Source organism: Bos grunniens, chromosome 18 (assembly GCF_055505025.1).
Source record: "Bos grunniens cultivar Pamir isolate PY7600 chromosome 18, Bosgru_T2T1.0, whole genome shotgun sequence".
NCBI lineage: Eukaryota > Metazoa > Chordata > Mammalia > Artiodactyla > Bovidae > Bos > Bos grunniens.
Genome location: NC_141182.1, coordinates 2,099,691 through 2,112,806, shown reverse-complemented (window position 1 = coordinate 2,112,806; position 13,116 = coordinate 2,099,691). Strand labels below are relative to the sequence as shown.

The 13,116-nt window shown below is 43.7% G+C and overlaps 1 protein-coding gene across 1 annotated transcript in view; it reads left to right on the top strand.

Annotated features, from left to right (window-relative positions):
* The window catches only part of GLG1 (golgi glycoprotein 1), a 130,387-nt gene that overhangs the window by 103,785 nt on the left and 13,486 nt on the right, over positions 1 to 13,116 (top strand). Inside the window, exons 10-18 of the mRNA XM_086349838.1 lie at positions 983 to 1,084; positions 2,741 to 2,894; positions 3,840 to 3,977; positions 6,103 to 6,189; positions 7,442 to 7,504; positions 8,260 to 8,373; positions 9,207 to 9,295; positions 10,394 to 10,511; positions 12,040 to 12,132. Of these exons, the coding sequence (XP_086205964.1) occupies positions 983 to 1,084; positions 2,741 to 2,894; positions 3,840 to 3,977; positions 6,103 to 6,189; positions 7,442 to 7,504; positions 8,260 to 8,373; positions 9,207 to 9,295; positions 10,394 to 10,511; positions 12,040 to 12,132 (958 nt within the window). The remainder of the gene's footprint in view (positions 1 to 982; positions 1,085 to 2,740; positions 2,895 to 3,839; positions 3,978 to 6,102; positions 6,190 to 7,441; positions 7,505 to 8,259; positions 8,374 to 9,206; positions 9,296 to 10,393; positions 10,512 to 12,039; positions 12,133 to 13,116) is intronic.

Here is a 13,116-nt window from a genome sequence, read left to right as displayed (position 1 = left end):
TAGGAAAGCTGTAAAATGCTATGATAAATCACTGGAGTCTCACGTATTGATTTTATTCCATATGATATGCAAATAGCTCTTAAAACCAGGTTGCAAGAAAGAACAGGTTTCCCATTCTGCAAAAATCTTTATAGCCTGCAGCCAGCAGTACCCAACTGTGTAAAACAAATGCAGTCCACGTTTCTCTTCGTTCTGCTATGCATACCCTCCAGCTGTTCATGGTGGGGTAAGAGGTTAGAGAAAGGTCTTCCTCCTTAAGGAAAGAGGTTGGAGGAAGTAGACAAACCCTGTTAAGACTGACTATTTACCAATAGGAAAACAACTGTCAAGGAGGTGGGGGAGGGGGGAGGAGGGAACACCTACAGATAAAATAGATTTAAGATACTATCAATTAAATGCAGGATGTAGACCTTTTCTAGGTCCTGATTTGAACAGACATGTGAAAAGGCATGAGACAATTGGAAAAATTTGAAAGCTGACAGGATATTTCATTATATTAAGGATTTTTAAATTAATTTCTTTGATGGATAAAGGTATTGTGTTTTCATATTATAGAGAAACATGCTGAAGTATTTACAAATGAAATGGTAGGGTATCTGGGATTTACTTCAAAATATCATCTAAGGGGGTATAAGGTTAAAACAAACTTGGCCATAGATTGATAAAGCTATGGGAGGGGAAGATGGATATTAGATTCTCTACTCTTGTATGGTTGGAAGTTTCTCATAATAAACAGCGAATTATAAAGCAGCTGTGCACAGATCTTGTATAAGCCGAGTCCTCAGTGCTAAGTGGCTCTGAAGTTGATACAAGGCAGAGTCACGGTTAGGTTGAGTTAATTTGAGTGATTCTTGGGCAAGTAAGTTCCTGATTGCCTAGGAAAATAGCTGAATGGCTTTTTCTGCAGACAAGGAAGTACTGGTGTGAGAGTTCTGAGCCAGAACTGTCCCTCGTTACAATTTCACCCCTGTTTTCTGCCCAGGATCCTCTCATGCCTGATGGAACATTTATACACAGAGAAAATGGTGGAAGATTGTGAACACCGTCTCTTAGAGCTGCAGTATTTCATCTCCCGAGATTGGAAGTGAGTATTCTGAAGTATAATAAGTCTAAGCCTCTGCCTGTTCTCCTGGATAGTCACTATCCTTCACATTTAAAAAAAAAATAATCACTAGTAATTTGTTTTTGTTAAGTTGTGAGATAGCTGGCACTCTGATCTCCAGAAAAACCTCTTTCTTGCTTTCAGAACAGTACCTAAAGGCAGAGGCCGCCCCTACAGGTCTGTCCCCGTGTCCCCATTAATTACTACATTGGCAGTCAGGGTCAGGTGTTTCTGATATCACAGACCCATCTGGAAAGAAATTGGGCACCTATGGGGCAGCAGAAGCATCTTCAAATACGTCTCTAAGAAGAGAATAGTGATTTTTAATGTTTATTGATTTGTCTTGGGTATGGGATTTCACTTTATTTCTGTGACTAATTCAAAGTTATTAAATTTATTCTATCTTAAGAAGCTCTTATCAGTAAATGACAACTTGATTCTCTTCTCATCCTGTTAACCAGAAAAGGGGGGAGGGAGGTCAATGAACTAGAAGACTCTCTGTCATGGTCAGAATAACTGTTGTGTTGGCTGCAGTCAACAGAGATTATTTGAAGACTCTGTGTTTTTGTTTCCTCAAGTTAGCTCCTGAAAGGACTTCAGAAAGTGGGGTGGGAATTTCCCCATGCTTACTCATGCTGTCTGAGTAAGTATGAAACTGCTATTTCAGTTTCATACTAAATTGAAATAGCGAAGAGCTTACTGAGTCTATTACCTTAAAAAATTATGTCTTTGGGTTTTGGTTTCTAATGTCTTTTGGTTTTTCTCTTCTGTGATTCCTTCATCCATGATCAAAAGATGCTTCACAACCTTTATATTTTTAATGGGAGGATAATTACTTTACAATATTGTGTTGGTTTCTGCCATATATCAGTGTGAATCAGCCATAGGTGTATGTATGTCCCGTCCCTCTTGAACCTCCCTCCCACCTCCCACCCCATGCTTCACAACCTTTAAAGCTGCTTATTAAATATTAGCCTTTTTCCTCCCATTAAGTAGCCCTCCCTCAAATTTGACATTATCATGTAGACAGAATGAAATATCCATTGGTTTGATTTGGAGATGCAGCCGGCTCATCACCTAACTCACTGTCTCCAGAGTCAGAATTAACTGTCAAAAAAGTTTTTTAAATTGATAAGCATGTGCAGGTAAACTAAAAATGTAACTGCCTTACCTTGCATAGGAAACTACTAGAGAGGAACTTGAGTAGATTATTTATCTTGTCCTTTTCTAATCTTAATGAATCTAGTATAGCAAGTAGGATTGAATTATACTCACACTTGGAAAAAAATGGAAGGAAAAGCTGCAAATTGCCTGGTGATAGCTACAACCCTTGTCTCATTTCAACCAGGGCAGGTTAATGCCGAGTCCGTTATTGTAATGTGTGCTTTACACTGCAGGATACCATCTTTGAGGTAGAACTTAAATCTTCTGTTTTAAGGGTTAAACTTCTCCAGATTGACTACTGTGTGTTCTTGAAGAACAGAATTCAGAAATATACTTGTGCTTACCTGCTGTCTCCATTACCCTAGAAGTGATTCTCGACCGGTACACAGACGAGCACTTTGCAAAACCCCTTAGCATGTCATTAGGAGGAAAGGCATAGAAAGAGTAATTGTCTCTTAACTCTTAACCTTACAGGCTGGACCCTGTCTTGTACCGCAAATGCCAGGGAGATGCATCGCGTCTTTGCCACACTCACGGTTGGAATGAAACCAGTGAACTTATGCCTCCCGGAGCTGTGTTCTCCTGCTTATACCGCCATGCCTACCGCACTGAGGAGCAGGGCAGGAGGGTATGCACTCGATACTGACTTCATTTCTTCCTGCTGGTCGTTTGTTTAATTTGTTTGCTACACACTGTTGAGATTCTTGTTCATCCTAAGACAACTGTTAGTGTATCTGGAGAAGAGGGTTACTTCACTACTTGAAGGTTCTTCATTCAGTAACTGTACATAGAGTTGTTCTACCAGCTTCTTCCCATCTGATTTTATGTTTTTAACAAAATGAGAGGACATTTCCAGTTTTTCTTTATGTTACCTAAAGACAAGTAGACAGATTTTGCTACCCTAACTTTATGTAGCTTTAAAGACCCATTAGAAGCTCTTAGCCAAGACATAAAGGGCTGTTAGGCGTCTGCTCTTGGCGGAAGGACCCGTAATGCTGCATTGATGAGGCCTCCCCCCAGTGCACTAGGGGAGCGGCAGCCTCTTCCTCTGCTCTTGGTACTCCTCTGCCCTGAGTGCTGCCTCTTGTTGGGAAATTTGTGTATGCTTGGCAGCATTTGCTGCCTGCCAGTCCCATACTGTTTATTCTCTCTTACATCAGGACCAGCATTCTACTCTGCATTCACAGGGTCGTGGCACACTGGTTTAGCTAAACAAAAAAACTCTCTACCTTATCCAGACGAATCCAGTTCACATTTTAATTGACATTTGGCTTACAATATTATATTAGTTTCATGTGTACAGTGTAGCGATTTGGTCCTAACTCACTTTTATCAGGATCCTCTGAGAAAAGGATAGTGTTTCGTACGATACTTTAGAAAATGCTGAATGTATTATCACATTCCAAGAGGTAAAGGTGTTCAGAAGCCTCCTAGAACATTTAATTTTTCTTCTGGAAGAGATGAGATACAAAGTTTGGTTCAAATAATTGTAAAGATATATCAGTTTTCTGATGATAGATTTTGTATATCTCGTGTCATTTGGTTAGTATTTTGCTTCTTATTTCTCATATAGCTCTCACGGGAATGCCGAGCTGAAGTCCAGAGGATCCTCCACCAGCGTGCCATGGATGTTAAGTTGGATCCCGCCCTCCAAGACAAGTGCCTGATCGATCTGGGGAAATGGTGCAGTGAGAAAACAGAGACCGGACAGGTAGGTGGCAAAGCTACCTGCTTATCCTGTGGCGACAACAGTAATGCTGGTCATGACGAGCGTTTATGTGGGCTACCGACACTGTGAAATCCATCTCCACCGACTTCACAGAGGGATTTGTTATATTATTCATTGTTCTCTCTATAAGAAATCCTGAGGAAAATGTTCCCTTTGGTCTCTGTAATTGTACTTCTCCTAAGCAGCTAGTTTGGTTTAATGTTACGGTTATTACATTTTATAACTGATTGTTTTCTCTCCTTGTATTGCCTCTTGAAAAGCCTCGAGCCAAAGATGTAGCCTGCCTTTAGCAAGTGTATAAGATTTTGTTGTAGGCATTTTGTGTACTGACTTGCTACTGGCTTCGTTCCACTTTCCTTAAAGTTTCCTTTTTTTTTTTTTACTCATTTTTAATTTATTTTATCTTGCTTTTTTTTTTCTTTTATAAGGTACGTTAAGTCCTTTTGAGGGAAGGCAGGGTACAGATATGTACACTGATATGCATGAATAGTGTATGTGCTTGCCCTACCACAGATCTAAAAGAGAAGTAGGAATGGAATTATATTTTCCACTTAGTAATTGATAGAATTGATGTTCAGAAAAATGAAGTGTATTGACTTTCTTGCTCAGAGCTCATAGCCCTAGCCAGGCACTTGTAACCTCTTCAGGAAACAGTAGAAAAGGACTAGTCCCAAGAATCAGGTACGTGCTATAAGCGGCTTGTTGGGATTTTGTGCCTAGTTTAAAAAAAAAAAAAGAGAGATATGTAAGATATGTTACTGCATCGCAGCAAATTAAGTGGGAAGATGGCTTATCTTTATCTCTAGGTGAAGGACCCAAGCAGTGAGGAGCGGCTGCTGGTTTAAAGCCCCATTAATACTAGAACGAGGCACGGACAGTTCCATTTGTGCCGCTCCAAACACCCCCTGGGGTGAAACTAGGAAAAGTCACATGTGCAGCAATTGGACATTTTTTAAAAGCAACATAATGCCTACTCAGATCTCTTGGCCTGGGAATATCATTTTTGGCTGTCTGTTTCCTGGGCCTACTGTAGTTCTGTCGAGTTTATTGTTAGAAAATGGCATATAATTTAGCTTTCTACTGCCTCTGTCTAATGAAACAAGGGATATGGCCATATGGAATCCCACGAAACAGTTTCCTTTCATACCCTCTATAAAGTAACGGTGAGAAAGCTGTATCACATGACAGCCCATCACTGTGGAGCTAAACTTAGGAAATGAGTTCACAAATGGAATTTTCCCCCTAGCCATTTATCTATTCCCAGAAGTTTTATGCATTTTCCTTTAGGGTCCCCCCACCCCTCCACTCCCTTTTTGACTCTTGTATAATTCCTGCAGTCCTTCTCCTCCCCTTCCATTCTGATTCCAAAACAGCTTCTTGCAGAATAGTCAGGAAGTTAAACTTGATCCTTTAACAAAGCCTTTTGCTGAGAAATAGCTGTTCATGTGCTTTTGGAAAGTAAGCTAAATGTAAAACTTAAAACTTCTAGGTTTAATAATAGACTGATGTTACAAGGTAGCTCCAGCTCAGTTCCCAGGTAAGATAGCTTTTAGTTACTCAAGCTCTAGTGTGCTCACCTGTTGTGCAGGTACCCTCAGAGGATCCTTTTATTCGGGCAAGGGTTAGAATCCCAGGTTTGATTTGCAGGACCTATTCATTCTCTACTGTGTTTTAGACCCTGTGTCCCCAGCCTGCTTTGCCCATGAGGAGTCTTAAAATATGCCATCTCTTTCACTGAATATTTTGTCCAGTGATTATCATGAAAGTACAGATTAGCAGGGTGTTGACGGAATGGAATGAAGGCCTGTAAGGTCTTCAGACTCTGAGAACACCCAAACGTTGACTCTCTGTGGACTTACCAGTTTGGCTTTCTGAAGGATTTGCATGGTTGCTGTACCCCTTTGTCAAACCACCCTGATACATCAAATCATTCATTGTCTTTTCAACAATCCCAATTTGGGGAATCAAATAAAGCTTTAGCATTTTGTTCAGTGAATTCATTTTAAAAAGAAAAGACCTCTGAAAAGGAAGTGGACACTGGTGTCTCATCTCCCCTTGATCGTTGATATAATTAACAAATGCTAAGAGATTGCCTTTTTATTTGCAGGAGCTTGAATGCCTCCAGGATCATCTCGATGACTTAGCTGTGGAGTGCAGAGATATAGTTGGCAACCTCACTGAGTTAGAGTCCGAGGTAAGCAGTTTGCAACTTGTGGAAGGAAAGTGCCCTGTCAGCAGCCTTTCTTTCCTTCTTAGTTCCGCTGTTTCTAGACTCTTGAGAGAGCAGCTTCTCTGTAGAACAAAAGCAACCTTGTCAGATTGCCTGCTTGCTTTATCAAGAAGAGTATTGTGGTGCTTCCTGAACCCCTTTCCTCGTTTCTCCAGCATTTGGCCCTTTGATCTGCTTCATAAATCAGAATTAACATAGTGACTAGACCAGTATTAGTCACATTCAAGGATAGCCCAAGCACTCCTATTATGTCATCCTTTAGCTCTTTCAATTAGATCATTTGGTAATGTGTGTTCACTGAAATAAACGCCTGGGATTTGCAGTTAAACATGGAAGATTGATTACATGTGTTTTTCTTTGTTCCATCCTGAAACCCACTAAAATATAAAAAGTGAGATTTTAAAAACCTTCTAAGCATAGGCATACTATTTGAAAATACAGAGATTATCATTGAAGGGGAGGCATTTAAAAATGCTTAAGTTGTTTTGTAGGGCCAGACATCAGGGAAACGGGGAGTTGCTGTTTTGTTTACCATTAACCTTTTAGAACTATTTAAGTTGTCAAAATGGGCAATATATAAAATTATATTTCTCGGGATCTTTTTTTTTTTTTTCACTTCTATTTTTCAAAAGTGTGCTGCCTTCTTTTATCTCCTGTCAGCTCCTTTCTCATTCCTATCGTCCTTGTGGGCTAATGAGGACATTCTAGGGTGTGCAGCTCTTTAAAGGACAATGTTATTTCAGCAGCTGGTGCTGCACAGCAGTTAGTTCCCTTGAAGGCGGTTAGCATGTGTTCCCTGGAGGCAGCGGTTTGTCGTCTGGTCTGATGATGGGGTGATAGATGTCAGTCACTCCTGTTTTCATTTTGAACTACTTGGCTCTGGGGAGAAACTCCAAAGGCTTTACATACTCTAGTATTATTTGTAAATTTTTTTTTTCTCCCCACTGCTCTTAATCCTGCCTTCCCTCTTGTTCAAGCGCAAGGGGAATCTGCCTCTGGAAAACTCGCCTTCCACAGTGCCATGAAGGAACATTAGAGGAGGAGCATGGAACCTCTGTTCATGCTGAGGCGCTCATTGAAATGCTGGGAAAGCTCCCAAACGCACTTAATGGATTATTTACCCATCAGATGACACTGACGCAGAGAAAGAAACAGCTCCTTCCCCCACCCCTGGCCCTTTCTAAAGCAGAATTACTCATATTTTAATTTTCTACAGGATATTCAAATAGAAGCCTTGCTGATGAGAGCCTGTGAGCCCATCATTCAGAACTTTTGCCACGTAAGTGACATCTGGAGGAACATGGGTTAGAACCAATTTCACTGTGGCTTTGGCCCCCACGTGTATTGGACTTACAATGCCCACATTGTTCCTGGGTGATAACCAACTTTAACAAGTTGAAGTTGAAAATGTAAACAACATCAGGAGGAGTCAGGAGGGGTCCACCATCCTGGGAAACCCTGTTTGCTGACCCCTCGTGGACGACCAGAGAGGTGGTTAGAACCACTTGCCAAGATGCCCTTTGTAAGGAAAGGAGAAGGGGGAACCCCCTTAGCAGGACTGGGTTGCCTTCAATACATACCACCAAGATTTGCTAACCGTAGGGTGGCTCTCCCCTTTCAGCTGTCTCCTTCTACCTGATGTTGAGGGAATTCTATTACTTTATGACTCACTGAACTACCTAAATTGTGGGAGTAAAACATACTCAGAAACCATAGGAGTCTTGACAACCAGGAGACGATGTTAGATGTTATCCCCAAGCCTGCTGCCCGCTCCATACAAGGAAAGGAGTTAAAAGGACTGCATAGTACACGTTTTTATTGGAGCTTCATGCAGGGCAACTTGCTGTGTAAATTTTATCTCACTGAACATTGGTCCTTCATCATTTCTCAGGCTTATTTGGACATAATTTCTGATGCGCCTTATTTGTAATGGCTCTAGAATCAGTCTCGTTTGCATTTTTTCATGGGCTGGGGTACGGGGTTTGTTCAGGAATGGTTACAAATGAAGTGTTAAGTATGCACTGCCTTCCCCAGGATGTGGCAGATAACCAGATAGACTCTGGGGACCTGATGGAGTGTCTGATTCAGAACAAACACCAGAAGGATATGAACGAGAAGTGCGCCGTCGGAGTCACCCACTTCCAGCTGGTCAGTAGTGCCCAGCATGTCCTTGTCTCCATTGATTAGGCTGTTGAACCTGTTCCTCTCTCAGGACATCAGAGCACCTCTTCAGTGAAAAGTCATTTTTTCCAAATACCTGTTTAGTGCAGCAGCTCAGATGGGTATCAGTACACTAGGATCTAAGCCTTTCTTTTAAATCATGCTACCCAGGTCTGGTATTTGAATAAGATTAAACCACAGTCTTCGTAGTTACCCCAGGCCTAAGTGAAGTACTTCTAATAAAGCAAGCACTTCCTTCCCAGGAGGATGAAATCTAGTCATCTTTGTAAAACTGACCTCTTCTTGGGGAACTAGCCTCCCTGACTGCTTCCTCGAGTGGCTCTCAGGGCCTCTGGACCGCGGGCACTGGGAGATGGGGAAGAATAGACACACGCTGCCCTCGGCGACCTGGGTGCGTTCTGGTGAGAGAAAAGCAAAAACACATTTACATATAAGTATATAGTTTCAGCTGAGTTTGTGAAGAAAAATAAAGCAGCGTACTTCCTGCAGGGTGATGGAGAAAAGGGGACTTGAGAAGGAGGTGTTTGAATGGAAGCGTCAAGGAAGTGAGGCAGCACGCCACAGGGAGACCTCGGGGGAGAGGCCCTGCCCGTGTGTGACTGGAAGCTGGCGTACCTGGGAGCAGAAGACCCAGGAGCGTGCAGCAGGGAGCTCCGCAAGCCAGGGAGCCTGAGGGAGACAGGGTTGTGCCAGCCGGGAGGCAGGCTGCTGCAGACAGCATATGAGCACAGTTACACCCAGCACTGCCGGTGAGGCCTTGTCACAGAGCTGCTGATTTTCTTTTCCATCTTCTTGTTCAGGTGCAGATGAAGGATTTTCGGTTCTCTTACAAGTTTAAAATGGCCTGCAAGGAGGACGTGTTGAAGCTTTGCCCCAACATAAAGAAGAAGTATGTAGCTTTTAACTGATTCGTTCTGCCTCGCTGCAGCCCCTCTTGGCTGCTGGATGAGTAGCTAAGATGTCAGGCAGCCGGCCACCATGTGGGAGGGTGACCCCCTGCCCACCCCCTTGGTGTTGTGGCTGGACCCCGTCTGGGAGGGTGACCTCCTGCACACCCCCTTGGTGTTACAGCTGAGCCCCGTCTGGGAGGGTGACCTCCTGCACACCTCTTTGGTGTTCAGGCCGAGCCCCGTCTGGGAGGGTGACCTCCTACACACCCCTTGGTGTTACGGCTAGGCCCCGGGCTGCCTGGACATAGCCTCTCTGCGGCAGCTGAGAGCCACGCCTGGCGGTAGTTCTAAAGTGGGGAGACTGTGGCCTAAAGGAGCATTGTTTCATTTCCCCGTGCAGACCGCCTAACTGATGAAGCAGATACAGGTTTATGTACTTAAGTGAGCAGGTTGCAGTGTGAATAGGAAGTTAGCTGATGTCCTTGGGTATCATCCCATTACATCATCTCTCAGGGAAGCCACACAGGCCTTCACTGAGTGAGAGAGTAGTAAAGAAACAAACACTGTATTCATCTAGGAACCAGGTCCTAATGAGGAGAATGATGAGTTTTGATAGCATGGCTTCCCAAATTCTCCTATGCTGCTCTTCGCAGAAGTGAACTTCCGGAACGCATATCCCCTCAGATAAACCGGGTTCCCATTTTTGCTTAGGTTTCTGTCCTTCTCAGAGTGTATTTTCACAGTGTAGCAAAGACACTGTCCAGAGTTGAGAGTGGAGTAGCATTCCTCTCTGGTCACATGCATTTGACAAAACAAGTGTTAAACTGTCCTTGCACACACGTCCCCTCTGTGGCCTCCCCACCAGCCAGGCATGTTGTCGGCATTCGGGCTGGGGCCCAGTGTTTGTGACGTGTACAGTCAAATTGCTGCATTGAGCGCTCTGAAAACACAGTGAGACTTCACAGGAAAGGCATTCAGAACATGGTAAAGGGGTACATGGGCCCTGGAGGGCTGGTGTGGCCCCTGCCCCAGCCCAGGTCTCGACCGTCTGCTTCTGTGTGGCTCCAGCCTGGCTCAGGCCTCTTCTTTCCGCGCAGGGTGGACGTGGTGATCTGCCTGAGCACCACCGTGCGCAACGACACTCTCCAGGAAGTCAAGGAACACAGGGTGTCCCTGAAGTGCCGCAAGCAGCTGCGGGTGGAGGAGCTGGAGATGGTAATGCCTGGGAGCACAGCTCTGGTCCCAGGAACCACAGGGCAGGGTTCAGAGAGCTGGGTGAAGGGCGAGGGCAAATTGGAAGGTTTTAGCCACAAGCGTGATGGTTAAGACTTAGAGCTACATGCTAAAGTTTTACCAGAGGACAGCTTCTCATTTCCCTTTTTTTTTTTTTAACATGATTAAGTATTTTTTACCACACGTAACTGGAAGTCCAGCTGTAAGACAAGCTGTGAGCATGTGATGCCAATCATTGCATTAATAATGTCCTCAAGGGTTGAGGTCTCTCCCTCTCCACTCTGCTGTCCTTGGGCACCAGCTTCATCATTAAGGCTGGTCTCCCTCGTGGCTGCACGGTGGCTGCCCACAACACCTGGGCCACCTGCTCCAGTACTCATCTCCAGCAGGAAAACAGAAACAAGAGAAAACTGACCCCGCACGAAACAAAGGTCCTCCTCCATTGGATTGTGTAGTGTGAGATCTGTGCCCCGTCCCCCTCAGGGGAGGCACTCACTGATGAGCTTTCTGGTGATCAAGGTGACGTGGGTGTTGGGAAGGCGCCCAGTGTACACTGAGAGGACACCTTCCACTTTACTTTTGAGGTGAGGCCCAAGCCATGTGAAGACAGCTAAAAATATGTATTAATTTTATGTTTTGTATTTTGAATCGTATTTATTTCACCTCAGTTCAGTTCAGTCGCTCAGTCGTGTCTGACTCTTCGCGACCCCATGGACTGCAGCACTCCAGGCCTCCCTGTCCATCACCAACTCCCGGAGCTTGCTCAGACTCATGTCCATTGACTCAGTGATGCCATCCAACCATCTCATCTTCTGTTGTCCCCTTCTCCTCCTGCCTTCAATCTTTCCAAGCATCAGGGTCTTTTCCAGTGAGTCAGTTCTTCATATCAGGTGGCCAAAGTATTGGAGTTTCAGCATCAGCATCAGTCCTTCCAGTGAATATTCAGGACTGATTATCTTTCAGGACTGACTTCCTTTAGGATTGACTGGTTTGATCTCCTTGCAGTCCAAGAGACTCTCAAGAGTCTTCTTGAGAAGACTCATTCTAAGCAGAAAGTAGTAATGAACACCAGAGAATACTAATATCCCCAAAGTTGCATGACCAGGTTTCCACATAAGTAGAACTGGCCTATGCATCCGTTTATAATAGAAACTTTGGGTCCCTAGATGTGAACATGACTCTTTCAGTAAAACAATAAAAGTAGAGTCCTACTTCCATATAATGATTTTAGCTTTCAGAGTGGTTTCCACATCATACTACCTTATTTCATCTTACAGCAGTCCTGTGAAGGGGTCAGAGTAGAATGGTAGCATTTCATTTTGCAAAGAAAGTCCAAGGCCATGAAGCTAGAATAGTGGCCAAACTGAAATTCAGTCCTCCTCCTCCCATTATCGCAGTGGCCCCTTAGCATTTATGGCCACCAGACGAGCTCCAGTCTACAAATGTGTAGAGCATTTGATCTCACCAGCGTAGAGTAAGCTTACTTTCCCGTGCTGGCTCTCTCATACAGACAGAGGACATCCGCCTGGAACCAGATCTGTATGAAGCCTGCAAAGGTGACATCAAGAACCACTGCTCCACTGTGCAGTATGGCAACGCACAGGTAACTTTTTGGTTTTTATTTTTTGATGGTGAAAGTAGTATGAAGATATCTTTTTAGTAATTTTCTATGGGTGGGATAGGTCCCATCCTGTCCTGCCTGATCATCCCTTAAGCCACACCAGGCTGCTTTTCCCAAGCAGAGTACTTTTGCTCACTCTCATTCCTCTTTGCCACCAATTCATTCTCTTCCTTCTCTCTGGTTACCTTGTCCTCCCCCAGCTTGCCTGCCTAGTAAACTCCCAGTGATCTTTCCAATGCCTCCTCCTGCCTATAGCTTTCCCAACACTCTGCACCTCCAAAATTAGTTGTTCTCTCATTTGATCCCATTGCACAGAAGTTCTTAACTGGAGGTCACATAAGAACCACCACGGGAGGTTTTTTTGTTTTTCCCTCTAATTCACAGAACAGGGCCCTAGCCAGAATGATCAGGAATGAGATGCAGTGAAGTGTTTTTGTTTTAGTGTTATTCTGACATTGGATCTACCTCTTGTAGTGCCTCAGAGCTGACGGCTTTGTTGTCTTCTAGTATCTGCTCTGGGCGATGCAAAGACCAGTGTCAGTCTGATACTCAGTTCTGTGTCGTTAATCTACCTCTGAGTTTTCTCTTTATCTTTAATGATCTGTAATTTCACTGTGCTATAGTTAGATCTGGTTTTTGTTTTTATTATCCTTGTTGGCTCCGTCTCAGAATTCATGTCTTACTTCAGTTCAAAGAAATTCTCAGACATTGTTCTTTCAAAAATTCCCTTCTTATCCTTCCTTCTGGAACTCCTGTTAGACATTTGGAACATCTGAATCTGTCCTCCATGTCCATTTTTCTTCCACGTTTTTCCTTTCTTTCTCTCTCTATACTACACTCAGGTAGGTAGTTCTTCAGTTCTATTTCCCAGATTCATAATTTGTCATTTTAGGCTTTCCATTCTGCTCTTCAGAGAGACCACCAGTTGGATTTTGTCATTTCTTTTTTTTCCAATGTATGTATTTT